This window comes from Maylandia zebra, linkage group LG12 (assembly GCF_041146795.1).
Source record: "Maylandia zebra isolate NMK-2024a linkage group LG12, Mzebra_GT3a, whole genome shotgun sequence".
NCBI lineage: Eukaryota > Metazoa > Chordata > Actinopteri > Cichliformes > Cichlidae > Maylandia > Maylandia zebra.
In genome coordinates, this window is record NC_135178.1 from 7,274,609 (window position 1) to 7,300,151 (window position 25,543).

Here is a 25,543-nt window from a genome sequence, read left to right on the forward strand (position 1 = left end):
AAAAGAATTCTGACTTTAATCTCAGAATTAAAGTCAGAATTCTTTTTTTTCCCCCAGTGGCCCTAATCCTCTTCCGTAGTGATGTCTATTCTCGACTTGTTTTTGAACAAGTTGTTAAACCTTTCCCCAGAAAAATCTGTCTATTAAACTATTAAACATTTTATACACACACACACATTATACATATATATATATATATGCGCCTCTGTTTCAACTTGGACATTCATGAAGCGGTGGAAGGGTATCTTAAGGAATAACTTGTCAGCCGTATAAAGCCAACTGATAGCTCCAGGACGTCACGTGTCACACCACTATAACAGTGTCACCTGCCAGGTACACTGAGGAAGACGTGGCGGGCAATATGAAACACTTAAAATGAATGCATAGTGACCCTACACACTGTACGAAGTGACCCAATCTTCACGGCTTACATAAAACAAACCCCCCGGTATGTCGGCCTCTCATTTCCTGGTTATGTTCCGGTTTTTTTCCGGCTCTCCTTAGCTGACGCGGTCGTCCAATGATATGAGTCCACATGCAGCGCAGGGAAGAGGGGCAGCAGTGAGGCGCTTTGATAAAACCAGACTGTCGGCAGAGCGTGAAGCCACTGAGAGCTGCGCCACGGTGAGGCAGGGTACGGCACGGGAGCACAGAGGAGGACTGGACCGGGTGAATGCAGTCCTCGGCACGGGACGCTGCTGCAGACACTTTCCCACTATTTTCGGACATAACGGGAGGCGCACAGTAACCACGCGGGGAAGAGGAATTTGGCTACAAAATTTCTGTCGTGAAGGAAATCTTAAGAGGGGCCGAGAAGAGAAAGGGACACGTTACACCTCTGTCAGTAGCTGCCGATAGCTATCCGAGCTGACAAAGTCCTCGCTGCTCTAAAAGTCCTCACAGGGTAGGGAGCCACAAGGTATCCTCCACCGGTGTTCTCGGGTACAGCTGAGTGAGAAGGAGCCGTCTATCCGCCATGGAGAACGCTCACACGAAGAGTGTGGAAGAAGTTTACAGTTATTTCAGCGTCAATGAAAGCACAGGACTTTCCCTGGACGAGGTGAAACGACAGCGGGAGAAATGGGGCCTAAACGGTACGACAGCTTAAAACCGCAAAGCGACGGAAAAACAAAAACGCTGCGGCTGCGAACGAGACACGGCGTGAAAGTGTCATGTCACGGTGGCGTGGGCAGCGCGAGCTCAGTTTTTGATATGCGGGGTAAAAGTCGCCAGCATCATCATCAGACCGTATGGTGATTTGGCTGACGTCACCTCGAGGGTTTCCCGTGTTTTACACAGTAACGAGTTAATCATTACTCAGAGGCCGTAGCTGTGCACGGTAACAGTGCGTGAGCCGCCTGTGATCGCGGCCACACTGCTGACAGCAGCGGGGAAATGTGGCGCGGTAGTTTCACACGGTAACCCTGTTGAATGTTCCTCAGCAAACTGTAATACATGTGCACTGGACACTGAGCAGTGGGTACAGGCTTACTGGACCAACACTGCCAAAGTTAATCTCTCTTGTCCCAGGCTTAAACAGCTGTTTTATATTAATATCAACTGGGAGGCCATGGACGGTATTCCCTCCTTCTAGCTCACTTTGACCTTTGCACTGATTGGATTTTTATTTAAATATTTATTCCTGCTGTGTAATAAAGCATCACTGATGTAAATTATGTACCCTTGTTGGCGCTAGAAATGTGAACATATGGTCTTGCATATAAAAGTATTAAATAGTTGCAGTGTGATTTCTTTCATGGGTTTAACAGTCAAACAGAGGCGTGCATACAGAAATTCCCCTCTTTTTCACTGTTTATGACTGAATAATCACTGAGCAAAAGTCTCACATGAAACTGAGAATAAGCTGGTGGCTTTGACACCTAAATGTGCCTGAGATTTAGAGCTATGAAAGTAGCGCTCACAAACATGCAGAGAGTTGCTGTTTCTCAAGTGGGAAACTTTTTGTTGTTGTTGTTGTGTTCATATATTACTTATATATATTTATTTATTTTTTCGTCTTTGCCTGCTTCCTGTATGATCCCCGGATTGACAACCGCATACCCACACACAGAGTTACCAGCGGAGGAAGGTAATCACTGCTGTCACTCACACCACTCCCATCATTTTTATGTTGGCAAGTTTCTGCGATTGGCTTGTTTTTCACTAACTCCCTCCTCTCTCTCTCCCTCTCTTTGCAGGGAAATCTTTATGGGAGCTCGTCCTCGAACAGTTTGAAGATTTGCTCGTTCGAATTCTTCTGCTGGCTGCATGCATATCTTTTGTAAGTATATGCTAGAGCGTTTGTTTTAATGTACCACACAGACTTGCTTTCAGTCATCTCATCCCAAGCTCAGTGAGTTGAAACTGAATTGCGGGCTTCTTCTCGAAATTCAGCTGAGCTTCTTAGTTTTATTCTCAACGTTAACTCCCCTGTGCTGTCACCCCCTGCGTGTCCGCGTGATGATGTGCTAATCTTAAAGTCAGAAGAAACCTTTTCACATCCCTCAAATAGCTTCCTCTTTCCACCTCTGTCTGAAAGTGTTTACATGAAGCCAAAGCCGCAGATGGGATTATTATAAAGCCCGGTGTCATAAATGGCAGCACATTATTTATTCAGCGCATAGTGCTGAAGTGTGAACGTCTTCAGTTTGTATAACGTGCCTATGGTTACACTCACATATGGGAGCTAAACAGCTGAGAAGGCTAGCAGCCCGTCTGAGGAATGGTGACAACAGCAGTAGCAGCATTGAGTTGCTATCACCATGTGCCAAGTAAGACATTTGAGTCGCCAAGCGTGACTGCTGTGTAATAACTTGCACTCGGTCTCGTCCGGGCCGCAGGCATCCAATGCTACATGGATATATGTTTGATGGCTTACACTTACATAACAGCGTCACTGCCATGTGTCTGAGCCAATTTATAAGCTAAATGAAGTGAACATTTCCACATGGTATAAACTATAGATCCACCATGCAGCTTGCAGCCTATGAAATGTACCTGTCAGCTGCAGGGAAGAGACTTTTTAAAACAATCTTTTATGTCAAAGGTGGAATCATGGTTACCTTGCACATCTCTTCTTGTCTCTTAAGTTCTTCTACTGTGTTTAGATAAAATGTAACAAGTAAATGAGAACATGTTCTCTGATCTGCTCCCAAAAGCTAAATTGAGTAAAATAAAAATAAAAGCATTTTATTTTGCTACATTTTGCTGTCAGATATGGTCGTGCTTTTTTCTTCTTCTTTTTTTTTTTTAAAGCAGTCTTTAGCACTGCAAAGATTCATCCTTGCTATTTAATTCTATAAATGACTGCTAACTTAACAGATGGCTGAAGAAGACTTTGATAACTGAGGCTGCCTGTGTGTGTGAGAGAGAGAGAGCTGGTAAGAGTGGTGTCAGGTGATACAGAGGTGTCAGTCGCTGCTGTCTGACAGTGGAGCAGAGCACCACTCGAGACCAAATTTGGTTCCTCACCCCTCAGTGGGAGGGCTCTCTATCAGACAGAAGTGCACACCAGCGTCGGTGTAAATTTAATGTGTATATAACCATCAAACCTCTTAGAAAACTAAAAACCATATCCAGAAGAATGTGCTTGGATGAGTGATTCACATTCGCCTACTGCATGTTTAGCTGCTCTTTATGCAAATATCTAATCAGCCAATTACATGGCAGCAATGTCAGAGGGGCTGGTCTGAGTATTTCAGAGTGTATTATTTTAGTTATTATTATTTTTAATTAAAAGTGTGTATGGATTTTAGATGGATGGATTTAATGTTTGAAGAGGTTACTCTGGTTTCTAACACACCACAGTTAACATTTGTTTGCTATTTTCTTAGTAATCAATTCATCGACAAGCAGATTGCCATTATATTAAAATGAAGAGGGTAGCTGGTTAGAATAGTATCTTTACATGTATTGTATGCCATGACATACAATAGCGCATTATAAGCACTTCTGTGTTGAGATGAGCTATTAAAGCATTATGCTTGCCTTTTTGAATTATGCCATTCAAAGGTCTTTGGCATCCACTGCAGTCAGACACTTGGGTCTTACTGAGGTTGATTGCTTTATACATTATGGCAGATTAACTAATTGCTTGCGACAGACAGGGTAATTTAAAGACCGTTTTCTCAGGAACAGCAAGCCAAATGAGACTCCGGGTCAATATACTGTAATTCTTTTCCTGGCAGTTTTGAGTGTGTGCGTGTAACAATGTTGAGACTGGTCCTTTGGTGTTCGTGATGTGAATTAAGTAAAATTGACAGGCTTAAAAAGTGTTAACTTAATGGAGGTCTGACCGTGTTAACCCCACAGCTTTCTCCACAGCCACCTGTTTGCATTATTGAATGAATTACTCATGAAGTAGCCTCTGTCCATATACAGCTTAGCCAAGCTTTATAGCTTTCAGAGCAACAGTAAAAACCAGTAATTACAATGTATGTATGTTTATATACCACTGTGCATATGAGTATATAACCAGCTGCTCACAATGAATAGAATAAATCCATTTCTAATGTTTCTAACCTAACTAGGAATTTTAAAGGTCTGCTGTTTACAACAAAACTCTGAACATTGTTATTCCATTTTAAATTGAGGACAAGAATGTGTTGTATTCAGGGATGATATGACATGTATGGATTTTCGCCGTGTGATGGGATATTATTTTCTCCCAGATATTGTATAAAAATATGCTGCTGATGATCCTAAATTATTAATAATCTCAGAGTTTAATGTGAAGATTCTGGCAGATGGCTAAATCCTCACATAAAATCAACATGGCAGTATTAAAAAGGGATCTCTTTTTGAAAGAAATAACCAGTCAAGTTTTATCAGAGATGTGAGCTTTAGTTTTTTTTCTTCCATGCAAAAACCGTGGTTAGTTCTTTCTGGATTTTGTCCCCTTTTTGTGAAGCCACAGTGGTAACAGTCGTACTCAGAGACACTTGACTTCTCTTGGATGAGAGCAGAGTTTTGTTTTTGTTTTCCCCGAAAAACTGACACAAAAGCTCACTTCAACTCAAGATTGTATTTGGTCTAAGGTGACCTTACAAAACACATTTCTGGTCATAGGATGATGATGATGTAAGGTTGATTCTGGACAGATGGAGCTGTGCTATATGCAAGCACGAGGCAGGGAGCTCTCTTTTCTGTGAAATGTCTAATAAATACTGATGGTTTATTTGACTTCTTTCAGGTCCTGGCCTGGTTTGAGGAGGGAGAGGAAACTATCACCGCATTTGTGGAGCCTTTTGTAATTCTACTCATTCTTATAGCAAACGCTATCGTCGGCGTGTGGCAGGTGAGAGCATAGCGAATCACAGCTTTGCATTTTTATTCGTACTTAATTCTGTTTTTGGACAGTTTGAGCACTATGTCTGAATATCATCAGGGTTTAGTGCATTTTTGTTGAAAAAAAATCTAATTTCATGAATATGAATGTGGTATTTTTAGCATTTCAAAGCAATGTGTTAAACTACAGTTATATTAGTATTGAAGGCGTGTCAGTGTGAGGGAAAAAATCCTAATAAAGCCGAGCTAAATCAGATGCCACCAATGTGACAGACTTCAAATAAATATCCCTTATCAGTTTACTAATAACCCCTATCAGTTTGATCCTGCGTCCAGTGCAGTGTAATCCAGTGCAACATGATCTGATCATCCAAAATGAAAAAACAAGCTCAAACTGGGTTCCCGATCTCCTTCAGAGGCTCGAGTACTGAAATCTACGTAACAGTACTGCATGTTTAATTAAACATTCCTTGTATCTGCGTTACAGCCCCGCTGTGAGTTAGAGGTTTTACCATTAAACTTCACAGGCAATGCAGAAAAACACTGCACTGAAAGTTATTTTTGTCTCAAAGAAGACTTCCTATTCAAAAGGAACAGGCTGCCGGTTTTCATCAGCAGCCTTTCTCTAGTTATTTATTTATTTTCAAACTGTGTGGGTTTGAGTGATGTTTTTCTTGCTGGTGAAGAGTAAGATTGGAAAATGAGAAAATTTAATACACTTAACACCTAAATGTCCCCAAACACAACCCGAGGAGAGATGCACGCACATCCGGCGAGAACAGTCAGTGCCCCTCCAAAGGAAGCGTCCAGCTTTCTGCAATCGTGATAGTTTGCTGTACAGCAACTCAGAAATATTTGCCCTGAATCTCATCTTCTTCTCACCAGGAGCGCAATGCTGAAGATGCCATTGAGGCGCTTAAAGAGTATGAACCTGAGATGGGGAAAGTGTACCGACAGGACAGGAAAACTGTGCAGAGGATCAAGGCCAGAGACATCGTGCCTGGTGACATAGTGGAGGTTGCTGGTAAGTTGACCGGCATCTGTAATGCTTTTATACGCGTTGTTTAGGAAAAAATAGATTTGGCTTTGACAGACCTCTCTCTCATAAAAGAAGCATCAGGGCATCACATGAACATGATAGAAATAAACCTTGAAATTCACAGAAAATTGGCAATTTAATGCCACAGTTTCACTCTGAAAGACTATTTTTCCTTATGGCTTTTTTTTTTAAATATCAGAGACATCTGGTGTTTTCATAAGATAGCACCTCGTCTGTGTTTGGCTCTGCTTCAGGTAATGGTCAGGTCATATGAGTCCAGGTATGGACATGTATTATTTAGCACATGCTCAGACCTCCCCCATCCCCAAGTGCCACTGCAGCAGCACGGTGACTCACCCTGTAAGGCTGATGTATTTTGAGATTTTCCTATTAACCCATTGTCTCAAAGGGCTGCGCACACATGCTGTTAAGGCCCACTTACTGTAACTGTGCGTGTGAGCTTGCAAAGCTTCTAAAGTGTCATCCCAACTCAACACTTTCCCACCCTGCAGTCAGCGCATTTCAGCAGCTGAAATCCTCAGGATGTAAGGCTTTGGTTTTAATAGTGCAGTTTCCCCTACGGCATACAAACGTATGTAATACTGCAGAGGGATGAACGGGAACGCGTGTACGGAGTAATGAGTCCTTCAAACGCTGTCCTGATACTCTGTTTGAACCTAAGCCCCTCAAGTGATGCTTAGCGTTTTGGTGCATCGTGTGGGTTTTATTTTTAGCTTTCATTATGGATTATAGAATGCTGTATTTATAGAGGCAGTGACAGTCGTGAAGATGACAGGTGTCAGCCTCTTCCCCTCCCCTCCTGCTCGGGGGGAACAGCAGGTGACGTGGGACAGTGTTCAGCGGGACTCCTGAGTGACCTTGACAAGGGCACAGAAAGTAGGAGTGATCTGCATTTTAACATCGCATATCCTTCTAGTTGGGATATGTTTCTATACTATATGTAAATTACTTTCTTGACAGTGCTAATCATGACATGTTAATTTAGGTTCATAAGAAGTTGAGTTCAATTTTTGGCTCCGGTTAAAACAGAAACTTGTGAGTCAGATGCTCTTGCATATTAGAGACCTAGTTATTTAAAAACTCTTGATGAAGGTAGCTGGAGGCTTTGCTGTCAGCAGCTTGAGCGCAACCCAGCAGGGAGACGACTTGGATGCTTTATCCCACAGTCAGGAGTTGCTCATCAGCTCTACTTACTCGCTTGATCCTCCAACTATCCTTTACAATGGTTCCTGTCAGGCTCCCTTTTTTAATGAATAATATTTTCCTAAAGCTCCAAAGTGACCTTTGCCATGCAGAGGAGGATTGTGATGACGCAGATGCTGGCTGGGAGGCTGCTTAGCTGAGCTGCGATAGAGGACACAGAGATGAACCCTCTGTGGCTGCCTCAGCCGTGAGAAGAATAACCAGCAGCCAAACTGCACGGCTCTCTGTGAGGCTGCTGCCGCTGTGTGTTTAAACGCTGCCTCCTACTCGCTTATCAGCCTCACAGATGAACTCTTACTGAACATACAGTGGAGATGATTACGTTCTGTTAAATGCATTTTTCAGACGTTTATCTAAAGTAGATTTTTGTAATGGTTTTATTAATCAGACATTTACTATAGCATAAATATGAAGCGGTTTTAAAATGAGCAAATGCTGACATCGCTCAACCTAACTAATCCCTAAAAAGTCACATTGTCAGATAACGTGAAGTCCACTGAACTGAAGTCCTTTGCATGTAGCTGTCAGTTTACTTGCTGCTCTGAACACTCAATTGAAACCTTTTTTCGGCTTTTTTCAGTGAGGTGAATATGTAAAGATATTTTTCATCCATCCATATTAAGATATGGAGAGCTCAGGTACGCAGCTCTAGCTGTAAGCACAGAAGCCCAATCCACCAGGCGTACAAAGCTTGTGTTTGTGAGGGGAGGGGGATCTTAAACAACTGGTTTCAGACAGGATGAGCTGAGAGTCTCAACCAAGCTCCAGTATGAGCTATATAAATAAATACATTTTGAATGTGAGTCATGCAAAGCTACTCTGAAAGAGTCCAAGAATAAAAAATATGGAGCTGGAAATGAGCGTAATAGCTGCCCCTTAAGGGTTTGCAGATTTGGATGTTTGCCTTTTCTCAGAGCGGCAGAGCTCAGTGTGTTTGTTCCCTGTTGCCTGTGAAATTGTGGAGTCTGGGCTTGTGGAGGGGAGTGCAGGGGGAGGATCTCTCATCTGCTCCTATTGTGCTAGAGAGAGATGACCTTATAGGGAAGTGCTTTGTGAATAACCAAACCGCCCTATCACGCTCAATGCACAGGGACCCTGCCCATCAGCACCGGCACCCTCCACTGAGATTCCAGACACCATGGATAGTATGTGGCATTTAATGTGGTCTGGCAATCGTCCGATGTCACTGAGGGACTGTCTTTTGGCAGAGGCTTCTGACTTTTCAGCAAGGCTGAGAGAAATGGTTTCATCCTGCCAGCCGGAGTAGCGGACTTCAAAAAACTCAACCCTCTGATGTAGTCCAGGAGGGTCACAGGGGTTTCATTCAAACTAAGCAGTGCACTGGTTGAGCTTGGGTTGATAGGAGTATGCATGGAAGTGTCTGAATAAATCACGTGTAACAAAGCTGCCTTAAGGTGCCTTGTTTACCTAAACCGCACTCACGGCTGATGAAGACTGATGAGCCCTTTAAGACGGAGCAAACATAAATGCTAATAAAGAGAAATAAAATAATAATAATAATTAAAAACAGATAACAAAGCTGTACGAAGTTTTAAAAATAGCATTACTGTAGAATAAATGAGGGGGAAATAATATAAACCACACAAATAAATGAACTAGACAAAGCAGGTTAAAAAGAATAATGTAGAATAACATTTTTATTTGTAAAATAAATAGTAATTAAATGTATAATTTATTTAATTAATTAGTAAATAACATTTTAGTGTCTCAGTACTTCCACATGCTGAATTACTAACATAAAAATATGAGAAAAACACCTGGGAAATTAGCAGCAGCAGTCTTTGATGTAAGATGAAGCGATAGAAGCAGGCCTGTACATGTTATGCGCAGTATTTAAATTCGGGGAAGGCCGGGACCAGTGCACATTAAATACTGCAGAACTGGTTCAAGGTGGGATGAGATGTCAGACTTTAAGGAACCGCTTTGATGATGTCACCAATGAGCTTTTGTTTGCTCGTGTCACCTTTTATTGATTCAAGCTTTAAAGCCCATATACAAACTGTACTTCTTTTTTTTTTTTTTTTGTATACGTCTTGGCCTCTTTCGATGGCAGTGAGTTAAATGTCCACATCTTTGCATGTTTGAAGTAGGCTGTGGTAAATACTCATGTAAATTATTATTATTATGGTTGGATCTATTAGATCAGTACCTGATATGGCATTGTTCTCAGCTCCAATTTAAATTTGCAGTGCCAAACATATGGAATTCCTACCATCCTCTGCTTGGCTAATTTTGGCTGGAACTTTAGTGCTCCTGGTCCTGGGATAAGATTTGTTACTATGGCAAGAGAAACACTTGCATGCTATGAAGAGCTCCAGCCAGCTGCTGCTGCTTAAGATTCATACCAGACAAAGAGCAGCAGAGATCCCAGGGAGACAGTGTGGAGATGGTGCTTGCATAACCGGGGTCAAAACTTGACACGTGTTTTGCATCTGTGACAACACAGAAGCAGGAAGTTAGAAAAATGTCACTTCTTAGATTATATTCATATCTCTCTCACCAGGCAGCAGCTAACTAAACATCACTTACTCAGGTCTTGTTTGCTGATCAGGGAAAAAACCCAACTGAATCTCACCCATTACTCTGGAAATGTGCTAGTGCAATGGCCAAAGGGCAAAGGAGACATTGGTACAACAAACTGTCCTTGCAAAAAGTAAACTTGCACAAATGAGACTGTTTGGTTAGGTTTCCCTGCTTTGGACTTCTTCCATTGTTGGTCCCAAATAGAGGAGCAAACTTTTAAACCCAATGAAAGGTTAGCGGCTTATCTGTTATAAACCATTTGCTAATACCGGATCAGTTTGCATAAATATGTAAATGCAGACGGTGAGGTAGTTAGTCAGAGATGTGCTGGAAAGCTGCATTAAGCTTTGCCTGCTGACTCTTCTGAAACAGCCCACTCTACATGACAGGAGCTCAGGCTTTTGTTCAGCTGCCATCAGCACATGTAGCCTCCTGGCCGGCCCCAAGGAAGCCTGGCCAGCATAACCACTCGCTGTCCCTGAACGCACAGCAGGTGCAAGTGCCAGTCAAAGCTGGTACTTTCAGTTCAGTCATTGCTTTGCCTGTTCTGTTTGTAAGGCACCTCTGGGAGTCATATTGGTGGCGATGTATCACCAGGTCTTAGCTTTCGCCACCGTTAAATTTGTAAACCGTTTGAGCCATTGGCAAGCCCTGAGGTGAAGACGTGGTCATGCCTCTGGAAATGCTTGGACTGCTACCAAGTAGGATGTTGACACAAAGGGACAGATGATATATACTCGCTTCACCAGAGCAGGCCTGCAGTGTAACACAGCCTCAAGACAGGTCCAGTGTGTCACGGCGTCACAGAGCACTGGTTACTTTGCATGAGAACATCAGTAGGAACCTTTGTTAGCAAGCTGGCCCTCTAGCTCCTGGTGTCTTGGCTCAGCACTCCTTAAGAAGTTTGTATTTCTTTGAAAGTAATGACGTGACACAGGAAGTGTTACACAGCCAGAAAGGATGCAAGTTTGAGTAAAAGTTAGGTATGGGCAATTCTTTAATTCAATTGTAATGAAATTATTTGACATCTATAATTGAAGTAAAGTGTTACAGCTGTGTAACTAGGACAGTGAATTCAGGGGGGCAGCCTTCAGCTCTTCCATATGTGAAGTGTTTTGCTCATTGATTTGTAGCTGACATTTGGTCGCTGGATGCTCCAGGCTCTGGTTGCATAGTTACCCGTGTAATGAATTCCTTGCCCTCGTATAGCTGTCCCTGTTGGTAGTCGCTTCAATTCTTTAGCTCAAAGTTTAACTTCATGTTGCTAATGGTTATTTCTCCTGCCATTGCTACAAGTCGGTGAATTTCACTGACATTTCACGGTCTCTGGTTTGCACATTGTTCTGTGAAAGCTCCCCTTTGGTTTGTAATGTGAAATGTCTTTGAGCCTGTGTCAGGCCATTTGATTCAGGTGCGTGACCTTCTCATAAGCAAATCTTCCATTGCACGTCTGTTTCCACATTGAGATAGTTTAAAGATGCAGCTGAGCTCAACATTTGTCTTCTCAGAAATCCTTTCATTGTCTGCCTTAATTGGCCAGTGCCTGCTGACAGATGAGTGTTTCTGGCACTCTGATGAGTTGATGATCATCCAACTTTACATAGGGTCATGCTTCCCAGTGAGAAATCAACCTTCACAGAGCAGGGGGGCTGGAGTACACATAACTAGAGCAAGGGTCTGCATTGGATTAGACTGTATAGATGCACTCATAAAATATGTTTGCAGCTTCTATTCCAAACATCTATAAGAAACTCCAAGGTAATGCAGACGAGTTGCTCCTGTGTTCTGCATCTTGCCTGTCTCTTCCTGTGGCAATGATGAGAACATGTCTGCCATCGTAGGGCCACATTTAAACCAGATCAGCAGATTGGGAAACAGGTTGAAATTCTTTTTCCTTTTTTGGCTGCATGCGTCAGTGGTCCCATTGCTATTTTCCCCCCTCTCCTCCTTCAAGGCCAAGGCTGGTTTAGCCATACAATACCTGTCTCCCTCAGTCTGGATCTGGACACTGGTACATTTGATAAAAATCACTATTTGTTTTTGGGTGAGTTTCCACTTCAGCCTTGTTTAGATGTTTTGTTACATTCTTAGATATTTGGCAGCCTAGTGCCGTTTCCTGGATTCTAGCTATATTGTATTCAAGGAGTCTTTTGTAACAATGTGACACAATTTACATTTTTAACTAAGTAGGCCTGTATAAGTAGACTACACCCACAGAACTGTGCCATAGCCTGAGCCATTTCCCCAGTTTCCATTGCCTTTATGTAAGATTAGGAAGCTGAATTGGGTCACTGCAGTTCTGATGTACCCAAATTGGCCATTTCCTTTGAGACTAGCCTTTTATGGCTCACAAGTCCTTCATTTCCTTCTGTCTTTGGTTCTTCTTCTCTATCCTACACCAATGGCAGCACTCCTTTGCTGCTGTGAGGCATAACAACCACGCTATAGTGAGCTGTGGTTCATAAATTTAGTTTACTCTAAAGCAGAGTTACTGCCTGTAGAAAATAAACACCTTCTCATCTGTTAAATCTTCATTTGGCCAGTACACCCACCCACAAATGGTACTGTACAAGGACTGCATGGGTGGAGAGTTAAGAGTGCCCTTTCTCCTTTGTTGTTAGCTTTTGTTTTTTGATTGGATATATGATTGAAATCTTTCTCTCACGTGCTAAATCGTTTAGCTTTGAATGTATCCTGGAACTTGTTTGGAGGTAGGCTTTAGCGAAGTGACTGATTCACTGCCTAAGAATTTATGTCTGCCTTTGTCACGCCCTGAAGAAGACACAAGCCCCTGCACATCGATGCTCTTATCACAGGGAAACAGCATATTAACTGGCAGCAATCAAAACATGTACTGTTAGAGTAGGTTGAGCTGCAGTTACTCCAGACATGCTCACTAAAGTATGGGACAAGTTTGAGTATTGCATAGATGTTTGCAGTGTTTTGTAGGTGAAAGTTCATATTTAGCCATAGATGTTAAAATTTACCACAAGCTTCTATGTCCGTTACTTAATAAGATGTAGCCTTTTGAAATCGGATGATTCTTTTTAATAAACCTTTTACTGCTGAGCCATGCTGATGATAGATGTGCAATACTAGGTTTTACATTATCTTCCTGAAATAGGCAAGAACTTCACTGAAAAAGACCTTTTCTTAATTGCAGCTTCAGTGGTGTCTTCACTGATGCACAAGTCATCCATGCTTTGCGCACTAATTCACCCATCCCTGTCACAGATGTTGACTTTAACTTGTATGCTCCACTCTTCTTGCATTTAATGTCCATAGTTTGTGGAACTCATTTAATATTTGGTTTAATCAGATCAGAGGAAAGTTTTGAACTTTGCTCCAGTCCATCTTAAATTAGCTCAGGCCCAGACAAGGTGGCAGCATTTCTGAATCTGGTTTACATTACATGTAATGAGTTTTAACTGGGATTTGTGGATGCAGCAACAAACTGGGTTCACTAACATGGCCTGAGGCCATGAAGTTATTGCCTCTAGAGAGAAGTGTCTGTTTCCAATGTAGCTCCTGATAATTGCCCAAAGATAACTACTGCTGTCAGTTTTGTTCCTTATATGCATAGATTGCAATGTATTTTCTCTAAATCTTTTAATATAATTAATCAACTTTAGATGATTTGTAACAATTTTCAGTAGCATTATCTTTGGTTTGATATTTGTATTTGTTCTCCTCATATTTATTTGTATGGGTTTTTCCTCTCTCTCTAATTATGGATCTGCTTTTTGTAGTTGGAGACAAGGTGCCCGCTGACATCCGCATCTGTTCAATCAAATCCACGACCCTCAGGGTAGACCAGTCCATCCTGACTGGTAAGATATTTTTGCTGATGGCAGACATCAAAGTTGACATTTTTTAATTATTTGAATGCTAATCCTTGTTAAGTAATGGATAGATAGACTAAAGCTTACCTAATGACAAATGTTATTTTATTCTCTTAGAATAACTGCCCTATGAGATTGTTAATTCATTTTTTTAAGCTAAAACACAAGTATCACCACAAAGCCTTTTAAAGTAAGTTAAACCGAGGTCAGTTTGTCTGAATAAATGGTCAAAAAACAAAATTCAACTTGGTCGCTTTGAGTAACTGATGAACAGAATGAGCCCAGAGGTCTGCTGTGACGCTCTTCCCACTTAACACCTTTTTCCTCTGAGACATTCATGTGAATCATCACTGAAAGATGAATAACCAGCACTGCAGATTTGCCTGTGGAGACGACTGGCTGAGCGTTCTTCCTTAAATCATCTACAGAAGAATGCAAGCCGGTTTAACCCTCCTCTGTCCTCGTAGGTGAATCTGTCTCTGTCATCAAACACACCGACCCCGTGCCTGACCCTCGCGCCGTCAATCAAGACAAGAAGAACATGCTCTTCTCTGTAAGCCCGAGTCTGCATGAGTTATCACACACATCCTGCTGATTCCTATTACTTCTTATGTGTTTAGCTTCTGTACACTTCCTGGAAAAACAAGTTTCTGTTATTTGAGGATGTGCGCGATGATATCAGTTGCACTTGAACCAACACGTATGTGACATGTTCTTTCAGGGTACCAACATTGCTGCAGGGAAGGCTGTGGGTGTGGTTGTTGCCTCTGGCGTTAACACAGAAATTGGTAAGATCCGTGACGAGATGGCAGCCACGGAGCAGGAGAAGACGCCCTTGCAGCAGAAGTTGGATGAATTCGGCGAACAGCTATCCAAGGTCATTTCCATTATCTGCATCGCCGTGTGGATCATCAACATCGGACACTTCAATGACCCCGTCCACGGAGGCTCCTGGATCCGTGGAGCTGTCTACTATTTCAAGATCGCTGTGGCGCTGGCTGTGGCTGCCATCCCTGAAGGTCTTCCCGCTGTCATCACCACCTGCCTGGCCCTGGGCACTCGCCGCATGGCCAAAAAGAACGCCATCGTCCGCAGCCTGCCCTCTGTGGAGACTCTGGGCTGCACCTCTGTCATCTGCTCTGACAAAACAGGAACCTTGACAACCAACCAGATGTCTGTTTGCAGAGTGAGTTTATCTCTCTCCCTCACACACACACAGAAACAGTGTTTTTGCATTACTGAGCAGGTTGGTTGTCAGTCCTTTGTTGTATTTGTTGTCCCTACTTTATGTTTGGATAAGGTGACAGCAGTTTCTTCCATTTATCTATAAAATGCTAATGCTCTCTGTAAGCAGAGAAATGGTAGTTTCTGGTTATTGAGCGAGAAGGCAGCTCGCTTTCACTGCTCTAATCTGCATCGAGGAGTTAGATGACTTACACTACTGCTGTTGCATAACTGACCTTGCGTCACCAAGCTGCAAAGCAGTGAGCTTGTAGTTTCTTTTTCTTCTCTTCCTCTCTCTCTGTGCTACTTGGCCCCACATAAAAAGTACATTTCAGCATTTATTAAAGTTTAATCCCCTTTAGTTGTCTGTTCACTGCTGTCTCAGAACTTTGGCACAGCCTGAATAAGGGTGGCATTCATTTACAGTTACTGTCAGTTGTTTCAGTCCCTGCACATTGAGTTGGCCGTGATTAAATAGCCTTGTGATTCTGCAGTTACTGTAGTGACTTATCGTAATTCACACAGAGTCGGGACATGCAAACAAAAGCCTTTAAAGAGGTGTGCTCACTGACTTTACACTCATGGTTACTAATAAAAAGCAACGTCTCATTCACTTGAATCGTTTATTACAGATATACATTTGCACCCAACATTGTACAATAAAATAATAACAACATAGCAAAAACACCATCTACATTCATGCAGCCTAAATGTAGTTTGTGATTGTACGTCCTTTTTATTAAATCCTTTTCTGACAGGCCACGATCATTCCTGAAAGTGTTCAACTGGTTACTGAAATAATTAATGGATTGCCTGTTTGCTCTAAATATACTGCAGCAGGGCAGTGCCAGGATTTTATGTCTGGCTAGTCGTTGCAGGAGGGCTTGCTGATTGTCCTCATCCATTTTCTGATATAAGCAGCCTCTGACTAGCCCTGTTTGTGTGTATACTGTGTGGCTTTGTACATCTTTGTTTGTGAGTGAGCGAAATGATCAAAGCTTCCTGCGGGAGTAGGCCTGGCACTGCGGCGTCTTCCTTTTGGGCACAGCTTCTCTCTTTAGTCAGGCTCCCTGGCAGCTTCTTCTGTTTACTTATGGAGAGAAACTAAACAGCCTTTTCTCACATTAGGCAGCAGGCCACCCAGCCTGCCCCTCACAGAGACACACTCTAACGTTGCAGCCAATTTACTGTCATTTTTTTCTGCTGCAACAGTTATTGTGTACTTTTAATATGAGCTGTAATAAAGAAACAAATCAAGTTTTTCCGACCACATCCCCCATTGCTTTCAGTCTGTGGATGAGTGTTCATGTTCTCCGCTGTGATTTTTCAGGTTCTGAGTGCTTTCATTGTTTTGTTTTGTTTTTTTTAAAGTTGTCTTCCCCAGTTGTTTCTGGTTTAGCCTTTTAGTTTTTCATAGGCTAACTTTGAAGAATATGAAGAAGTTTGCTTCCTCATTCAAAAGGTCACAAAAACTAATGTTTTTCTGTTAGTGTAAATTATATTTTTATATAATATACTAATTTGATTATTGCTTTTTTAACCTCTGAATATTTCTTGTATATGTAAAAATATCTTTCATCTTGTGTGACACAAAGGGAATCGTCCGCATTAAGAATCTCACTTTAGCTACAGCATCTCCTTAACTCAAGAGGTCTTCAGCTTTGGTCCCCTCTCAGCACAAATGAATCAAAATAATCATGCCTCACGTCTTAACCTGCATTTGTAGATCAGATGTGGAGGAATGCATTGAAAAAGAAATCTCTGCAATGCATTTATTTTCATCACCTCAGTTTTTGTGCCAGTCCAGATAGAAGGCAGTGTTTGGGCTTCAATCTCCCTGAATCTTGAATCTGGGTATAATTTATTTTAATTATCTTAAATTATTTTACTATCACAGCTCCTAGATATTTGACTGTTATTACCTTCCAATTCATCTTTTTTTCTCTCTCATTTTTTGCTCAGAAGATTCATTTAATGAAAGGATTTTGAGTCTGTTAGATTTCATTCACAACCTGAATACTTGCCAAAGTCTTCTAGGATAACAGACAAACAATAGCATCATCTGCAAAGAGCCTAATAATATAATCTTATTTTTTTCCTTTAATCTATTCGAGTTCACTTGGAGGTTTTGTGGTTTGACAATAAAGACTCTGGTATTTCAGTCAAACACTAACATGATCTGTGTGATGTCTTCTAATGTCCCATGGACTCTTCTCATTTCCAGATGTTCATTGTCAACAAAGCTGAAGGGGACAGCTGCTCTCTGTCAGAGTTCACCATCACAGGTTCTACCTACGCCCCCGAGGGTGAAGTGTGAGTACTTTTATAGCTTCTCCATAACTGGCAGATCCTTAAATACATGGTAACATGATGTTCTGTACTTGTCCTCAGGTACCAGGATGGTAAACCAGTGAAATCCTCCCACTATGATGCTTTGGTTGAATTGGCCACAATCTGTGCCCTGTGCAATGACTCCTCGCTGGACTTCAACGAGGTCTGCACCTTTCCTGCTGCTTATTTTATGTGTTTTAGTGCAGTTTTCAGTTCTGGGGGAAAACGATTACATATGACTGCCTGTTTTGCTGCTACCCTTCTGTACATTTGGATTTAAGTGAAATAATCTTTTTATGTTCGCTTATAGACTGTATATGAAAGATAGATGTAGCTTCCAGGGTTGAAAAATTAATAAAATTTTAATCTCAGCTGTGATTTTTAGCATCCCACAACTAAATGAGCACAACAGAGTGATACTGGTCATGTGTGCTACACCAACAGAGCGCAAACCAAAGTCTAGTGCTACACAAATCATTGCTTGATGACACCCGCATGAGCCAATCACAACTTTTCCGTTGATATTATTAATATACTACAAATAACAGACATTCAGAACAGTCATGATCATTTGCAATACTTCAGATTATGGGCAAATGATGTTTGGAAGAAATGCAAAAACACACTGCGAACTCCAGCATGATGAATTAATGAGGCAAACTAAAACAAAGCAATGGTTGCTAGCATGGATCGTCCAACTTCAGCTCATAAACGGGTCTGTACAGTGTATCCATCGAGCTCACAAAGGCACTGAAATCACCAAAGCAGTCGCACTCCATTTGGCAAAGATGTGTGTAAGCTAAACACAGTGAGTAATTAAGGCTTGAGATCCATCATGCAGGTATCGTGAATGACGGAAAACACTATATTTTGCCAGGTGAATAAACACTTTATTCGTCTACAAAGATTAATGAGCAGGAATGTAGCACAATGTCACAGCTCCCCTTCACTCATCATCGAAACAACTACTAGTAGCCTTAACGATGGCTAAATCCTTCTTTGATGCACAGTCTTTGGGCAAATTTAAGATGTTTTAGAAAAGAAATGAGTGAAAGTTTGGATGTTTCAGGTGAAGGGGGTGTACGAGAAGGTCGGCGAGGCCACGGAGACCGCGCTGACCTGTCTGGTGGAGAAGATGAATGTCTTCGACACTGAAGTTCACAACCTGTCAAAGATTGACAGAGCCAATGCTTGCAACTCAGTGAGTGACATCAGCTCCCTCACTTGCATGCGCTGCACATTCCCACCGTTCGTGCTCAGCAGCTTTTTCTCACTCTCTGTCTCTTTGTCTGATCAGGTGATCAAACAGCTGATGAAGAAGGAGTTCACCCTGGAGTTCTCAAGAGACCGGAAGTCCATGTCTGTCTACTGCAGCCCAAACAAGTCCCGCTCTACCATGGGCAAAATGTTTGTGAAGGTATACCCAGTGTAATACGTGCAGATGTTCGATCTGCATTCGCTGCAGTCTTCTGCTGTGTTGTTAATGTTTTATGCCTCTCTTCTTCCTCACAGGGAGCCCCAGAGGGAGTCATCGAGAGATGCACTCATGTCAGAGTTGGCAACAGCAAAGTTCCCCTCAGCCAAGGCATCAAAGAAAAGATCATGTCTGTTATCCGTGAGTACGGGACAGGTCGCGACACCCTGAGGTGCTTGGCTCTGGCCACACGAGACAGCCCACCAAAAATGGAGGACATGATACTGTCTGACACTGCCAAATTCATCGAGTATGAGGTGGATATACATTTGCGTAATCTACTTGTAGCACATTCTTTCCAGGAGCAGACTTTCATTTGAATCTTTGTCTCTGTGTCCAGTCTGACCTGACGTTTGTCGGCTGTGTCGGCATGCTGGACCCTCCCAGACAGGAGGTAGCTGCTTCTATCAAACTGTGCCGGCAGGCTGGCATCCGCGTCATCATGATCACCGGGGACAACAAGGGCACAGCTGTGGCTATCTGCCGCCGCATCGGCATCCTGACCGAGGAGGACAATACTGAGCACATGGCTTTCACTGGGCGGGAGTTTGATGAGCTCACACTCGATGCCCAGAGGGAGGCTGTGACTTGTGCGCGCTGCTTTGCGCGCGTCGAGCCTTCACATAAATCCAAGATCGTTGAGTTCCTGCAAGGATTCGATGAAATCACTGCTATGGTATGAAGTTTGTCGTACTGATCAAAACTGCCCATTTCTGCGTGAATGGTTCATTCTCTTGGCTTTGTAAGGGTCGTGTTGATTGGGTTGATTTGCTGTTGTTACTGAAGAAAAAGGCAACACTTGCTATAAAGAACATGTTTGTGTACAGACCGGTGACGGGGTGAACGATGCCCCTGCGCTGAAGAAGGCAGAGATCGGCATCGCTATGGGCTCTGGCACTGCCGTGGCCAAGTCAGCCTCTGAGATGGTCCTCGCTGATGACAACTTCTCTTCCATAGTGGCCGCCGTTGAAGAAGGCAGAGCTATTTACAATAACATGAAGCAGTTCATCAGATACCTTATCTCTTCCAACGTGGGTGAGGTCGTCTGGTGAGTCTTCTTCAGAGGAGATTAGAGCTCTTTATTGCTCAGTCTTCTGTTTTTTATGAAGCTGAGAAAAAAAGCTGTCGTTTTACAGCTTTACGTTCACACAGCAATGCTGTTGATAATATTAAGGTCATATTTGCTCCAGTTTATCATTAGCACTTTCTGACTGGAATAGTTTCTCCTGACAGCATCTTTCTCACTGCGGCTCTGGGGTTCCCTGAGGCCCTGATTCCTGTCCAGCTGCTCTGGGTCAACCTGGTGACAGACGGCCTCCCTGCCACCGCCCTTGGCTTCAACCCCCCAGATCTGGACATTATGGAGAAGCCTCCTCGCAATGCTAAGGAGCCCCTGATTTCTGGCTGGCTATTCTTCAGATATCTGGCTATTGGAGGTTGACTAAAATTGAGCAGGATTCGAGCTGTCTTGTTTTTTGTTTTGTTTTTTTCCTGCAGTACATCCAGTGAGTAATATGATGATTTTGCTGTCTTTGCTTCCAGGCTACGTAGGTGCTGCCACTGTGGGAGCTGCTGCGTGGTGGTTTACAATCTCTGATGATGGACCGCAGGTCACTCTGTACCAGCTGGTAAGTACGTCTGTCTGAGAGAACATCCTTCAGCTTCCCTCCGCTCTTTGCCTCCCCCTCACTCTCCCCTCTTCCTCCACACAGAGCCACTTCCTCCAGTGTGGCCCAGACAACCCAGAGTTTGATGGCTTGGACTGCCACGTGTTTGAGTCACCCTACCCGATGACCATGGCCCTGTCCGTGCTTGTCACCATTGAGATGTGCAATGCTCTGAACAGGTAAGGGTATTTTTAAAGAGTGGAGGAGTTCTCATGAAAGAACCATTTGCAATGACACGATGATAGACAGATTGTATAACCAGATCCACCATCTGTGCGCTCCCTCCTGTCCAGCCTGTCAGAGAACCAGTCCCTGCTGCGGATGCCTCCCTGGGAGAACATTTGGCTGCTAGGGGCCATCTGTCTCTCCATGTCTCTCCACTTCCTCATCCTCTATGTGGAACCTCTGCCTGTAAGTTTAAAAAATAAGAACAGTGTGTTCATGACTTGATGACATTGGCACAAGTCAAAGTGATCTGTCTGCTGCAGTTTTGGTCTTTATGTGGATTTTGATGCCATCTAGTGGCCATTTATTATTGTTTGTTAGGGGGAAAATGACCTTGAAAGGTGGAGCATGAGGGGGGGAAACAGATCCAAATAACTTTATTTGACCTCCTAGGACCTGGTGTCCACATATGGACATCACATTTTGGGTTGTCTAGACCACAACACTAACTTTTGCTCTACGAGGGCCTGATGTCCTCTTCTCTGAAACTACATTGGCTAAAAAGACAATTCTTTATTTTTACATTCATCAGGTCCCGATCAGCCCAAATGGCAAAGAGAAATTAAAAATGCATGCCATGAAAGAGTTTGGGTCTTAGGAGGTTAAAGTGGAAATTCACTCCCAGTTCAGGCTAACGTTACCGGCTGCATAGCTTTGAACATTAAAAATGTGGGATGGAGCAGGCGTGGATATGTGAGGCCAGTTTCTCTGTAACATTTAAAGTGAAAAATGATGAGCAACACAGAATCACAAGGCACCGCTGCCACAGGGGGATCTTTGGACATGGAGGGCTTTCCCTCCATAATCCTCTGAAGTGGACATCAGTGTGGTGAAGTACCATTTGTATCCAGGCCAAACTGATTAGAGCCTTTGGCTTCAGCTTCAGAATGGCCAAAGATGAAGCTCTCAGAGCTGAGGCAATGCGAGTGCAAGAGAGGGATATGACTGCTGGTTTGGAGGGAGAGAAAGAGAGCAGTCTGCTGGTACTTTACAGACTTTAAAAGCAAAGTGTTAAACAATGTGCCAACATTTAAAAATAAATAATTAGTAAATAACAGTGTAAACTCCTGCAAAAGATGAATATCCATTAGTATACTTTCCATAGTTAGAGCCACTTACAAGCGAGGGATGGGGTGTGGATGGCCCACCTGTGATTACTGGGTGTTGTCAGGATGGGCTTTGGAAGTTTAAGGATTATTTAAAACAGCAGATGCCAGATAGAGCCATTTTCATCTGAAATGTAAATTTGTGTTTTTTGGAAAGAAATATCAATACTACACCAGTACTGATGTATTTGATGACAGTACAGTACTCTCTGACTGCCCTACATTTTCAGATACTTCATAGAAATTATTGGGACCACCAACATAAAAAAACATAACTCTGTATATGTTAGACATTTTATCTGGTAGGGAATAAACACCCAGGTGATCTCTTCACCGCTGTTTCCCATCTTTGAGGCTGACCATCTCCTGTGTCCAGCTACACATTGAGTGTACTGACATAAGAGCCGTGTTGATCGATCGACTCTGAGCTCATCACAAAGCAGTGTATTTTTATAAAAGCTGAATAAACGTCACCACACACTTCTTACGCTCATGTAGAAAACATTGGTAGAGTTTTATGTGTTACCCATGCGGTGATAATCCTCATAAATCTTTATCTCGCTCTCTTTAAAAAGCAGCTGTAAGTTATTTGCTTATTCCCTCCCAGGTCATCTTTCAGATCACCCCTCTGGATATGACCCAGTGGTTGATGGTGCTGAAGATCTCGATGCCCGTCATTCTCCTGGACGAGCTGCTTAAGTTTATGGCCAGGAACTACTTGGAATTCGGTAAACAACTGGAGAAGCCGACAAGCAAAGGCTGCTCTCTGTCTGCATGCGCCGAGGGAATCTCCTGGCCCTTTGTGGCCATCTCCCTGCCCCTGGTGCTGTGGATCTACAGCACCGACACTAACGTGTCTGCCATCTTGTGGCCCTGACTGACTCCAGTACACTACCCTCCTTGTGCACCAGTGTGAAGTGGACATTAACGCACACATCTAACACAGTTACATTAACTCGGAACAAATTACAGCAACAGCATTTACACCTTCTCCAACCGCTGTCAGAACGCCTCTGTTAAGTACATTTAGACTTGCACATATTTTTGGGTGGCCGGTGCTCGAGTAATATTTTACCGACATGATTTATGTTCCATGTTACCATTGTGCTTTTCTCTGTTTTGACCCCCTTTGAGAATAGCTAGAGAAGCCCACTGCATTGGAGCGACATGTTGAGCTGTACAGAGAGAATTTATTTACTATTCTGTAATAATTAATATTTTATAATTTGGGGAATGGAGATTTCTGAGGACTGCGTAGTTTAGTTCAATACTAATTTAGGGGCAAAGACTTTCAGCAGAATACATTTGCCCAAGCATGAATCACATTTTGCATCGTACTCATTCATTATTTTCTGCAGTAGGCAGAGCACAGCTACCTCAGTGCTGCTGATTTGACCATAATGACCCATTTGTCCAAGCTGTCATTTCATATGTGATCATTTGAAGTGTTGAGGTAAGCACCAGTAGAGTCAAAATCTTCACATGTATTTTAATGTGCATATATATATATAGAGAGAGAGATATATCGATATATCGATCTATATATAGATATATCTATCTATATCTAGATATAGATCTATATCTAGATCTATATCTAGATATAGATAGATATTTTTTTGTGTTCCTCTGTTATTTGAGGGAAGAGGGGACAAAGACATGTTACCAGCTTGATTTTGAGTAAATTCTTGGTACAGCCTGTTGTTAAATTTATTTACTTGAAGAAAACACATTTGTCTGTGTTGTGTGTGTGTGTGTGTGTGTGGGGGGGGGTGTTGTTTTTGGGTTGTTGTTGTTTTTTTAGTTTTGTTTTTTTAAAGTTAAATCTATGAGATTCATTCTAAGGTTTCAGTCCTAATTTTGTGTGTTAACGACAGTAATCTTTATGTATGTAAAATGTGCACATACTGTACTTGAATATGTAAAAAGGCACCAAGAAGCTGTTAGTCTTGCAAACTGAGCACAACGTGGACGGTTTGATAGGCGCTCAGACCTCTGATTGGCTGCTGTCGGAGGCGTGTGTATATCTGTACATAGAACACAAAGTAGACTCTATACATTTCATTTCTTCCTGCATACATTCACACCCGTTTACTCAAGCGTAGCCTTTCTGCATGCGCGCTCCGATAGACCAGAGAGTGTTTTTTGTTTTTTAATTTGAAAAGCTAACTGTTGTTTCTTCCCACGCCTTCCCCCTATTTACCTGCAGAGTGAGTACACTTTGACGTGCATGCTAACTACTGCCGCGCTCTCGTCTGTATGGTGGTTGCACACACAGCTTGTCAGTCTGTCATTGCTCGTGTCGAAATGACAGCAATAACTGCTCCTTGTGTTTTATCATGTAAATACTTTAAATGGTACAAAAACAGGAGCTTATAATGTCACTAAGTGCCAGATGCACACTGAGCAGAAATGGGAACCTTGTGCATTTTTAAACGGGCTCAGTGTTACTGCTGGTGCCGCTTATTTTTGAATGTAGGCTTGCAGCATGTTTGGGCAACTGGCAGAGATGCTGGCATTTAAACGCCCCCACACCGTTACAGGACACGGTGTTGTATGTATTTCTTTTTTGAACTGCATTTGTATGAATCTTCTGCCCTTCTTTATTGCATGGCCTTTATTACTCTGAAATTCATTGAAATGATCTGCTGCTCAGATGCTTTTTACCTTGTTTTGTGATTTCTCGTGTCCATTGATCTGTTTCTTCCTGTCTCCTCTTCTTTTCTTTTTTCCCTTTACAGCAAAGTCCAAGTAAGCCCATCTCTCCTGTAAATTCCTAGCAGAAACTTTGGTTTGGTTTTGTGTTGTGCATGTGTGTTTTTCAGCACATCTTACAAGAGCTGAATGCCAGTGAAGTGATGACAGGGGCTCAGAAAGTTCACACATCATTTTTACAGAATGCCCATAAATGAATGTCTGATAGAAACTAGCCAGTTCCGCCTCATCGGTCCTTCCATCCTCCTGCATGAAGAGCCTTAGATTGCCATACAGTCCTCATGCCTTCATTTTAGACTAAGAGCTTAGTACCTTGTACAGTCAGTTGTACATTATTCTATGGTGCATGTCTGCTCAGTCAGCCATCTGTTTTACCAGACAAATGTAATAGATTATGTATAAGTTCAAAAACACAGTTCATCTTTCCTAAGGAAATACTTTTATGAGATAATAGATTTTGCTTTTTGCTTTACACTGAGATGAGCAGATTTTTTTTTGCCAAATCTGGGAAGGCAGGTGTGCAGCGATGCTGATGTTTTACCCTTTTAACGGCAGGCGGTCCCTCCACTGGCATTTTTTGCCAAACTGCTGTACTGTATTTTCAGAAATGATTGTACAACGTATCACATGGACTTTGGTTTCAGGTAAATAAAATTAAAACTGTCATACACTAAGAGTTTGTCGCTGAATTTTTACTGCTGTCCAGGACGACTGTAACAGGCCACAACAGTATGACTTCATTCTGGAGCATCAGTTTCATTTATCTCTGTTGGCTACCAGTTGTTAGCTCATCATTACCATCAGAAAAGATGTGCTCAATACTATAAAATGCCTTTTTAGGAATGATCTCGACGCAGCTGTGATCCTGA

General features: G+C 42.5%; 1 protein-coding gene across 3 annotated transcripts; it reads left to right on the forward strand.

Annotated features, from left to right (window-relative positions):
- The first annotated feature begins 531 nt into the window (after nt 1–531).
- On the forward strand, nt 532–25,348 carry atp2a2a (ATPase sarcoplasmic/endoplasmic reticulum Ca2+ transporting 2a). 3 transcript variants are annotated; one of them, XR_191613.5, is made up of 21 exons: nt 532–1,094; nt 2,072–2,089; nt 2,199–2,281; nt 5,192–5,296; nt 6,172–6,310; nt 13,843–13,923; nt 14,403–14,488; nt 14,657–15,121; nt 17,384–17,472; nt 17,551–17,653; nt 18,560–18,691; nt 18,788–18,907; nt 19,003–19,221; nt 19,305–19,640; nt 19,792–20,012; nt 20,198–20,400; nt 20,507–20,592; nt 20,677–20,810; nt 20,925–21,042; nt 22,570–24,169; nt 24,701–25,348. XR_191613.5 is itself a non-coding variant. In XM_004567322.5 (21 exons), the coding sequence occupies exons 1-21, from the start codon at nt 977–979 to the stop codon at nt 24,712–24,714; spliced, it is 2,991 nt and encodes a 996-aa protein (XP_004567379.1). In that variant the 5' UTR covers nt 533–976; the 3' UTR covers nt 24,715–25,348. The 3 variants fall into 3 exon arrangements, 2 of the variants coding, with proteins under 2 accessions (XP_004567378.1, XP_004567379.1); XM_004567322.5 differs by having other exon boundaries at nt 533–1,094; nt 22,570–22,690; XM_004567321.5 differs by having other exon boundaries at nt 22,570–25,348.
- The last annotated feature ends 195 nt before the right edge of the window (nt 25,349–25,543 follow it).

Coding starts and splice junctions, on each gene's coding strand:
- atp2a2a (XM_004567321.5), top strand. CDS start 977: ATGGAGAACGCTCACACGAAGAGTGTGGAAGAAGTTTACAGTTATTTC. Junction 14,489..14,656: donor AGAAGAACATGCTCTTCTCT/GTAAGCCCGAGT, acceptor ATGTTCTTTCAG/GGTACCAACATTGCTGCAGG. Junction 20,811..20,924: donor ATGTGCAATGCTCTGAACAG/GTAAGGGTATTT, acceptor CCTCCTGTCCAG/CCTGTCAGAGAACCAGTCCC.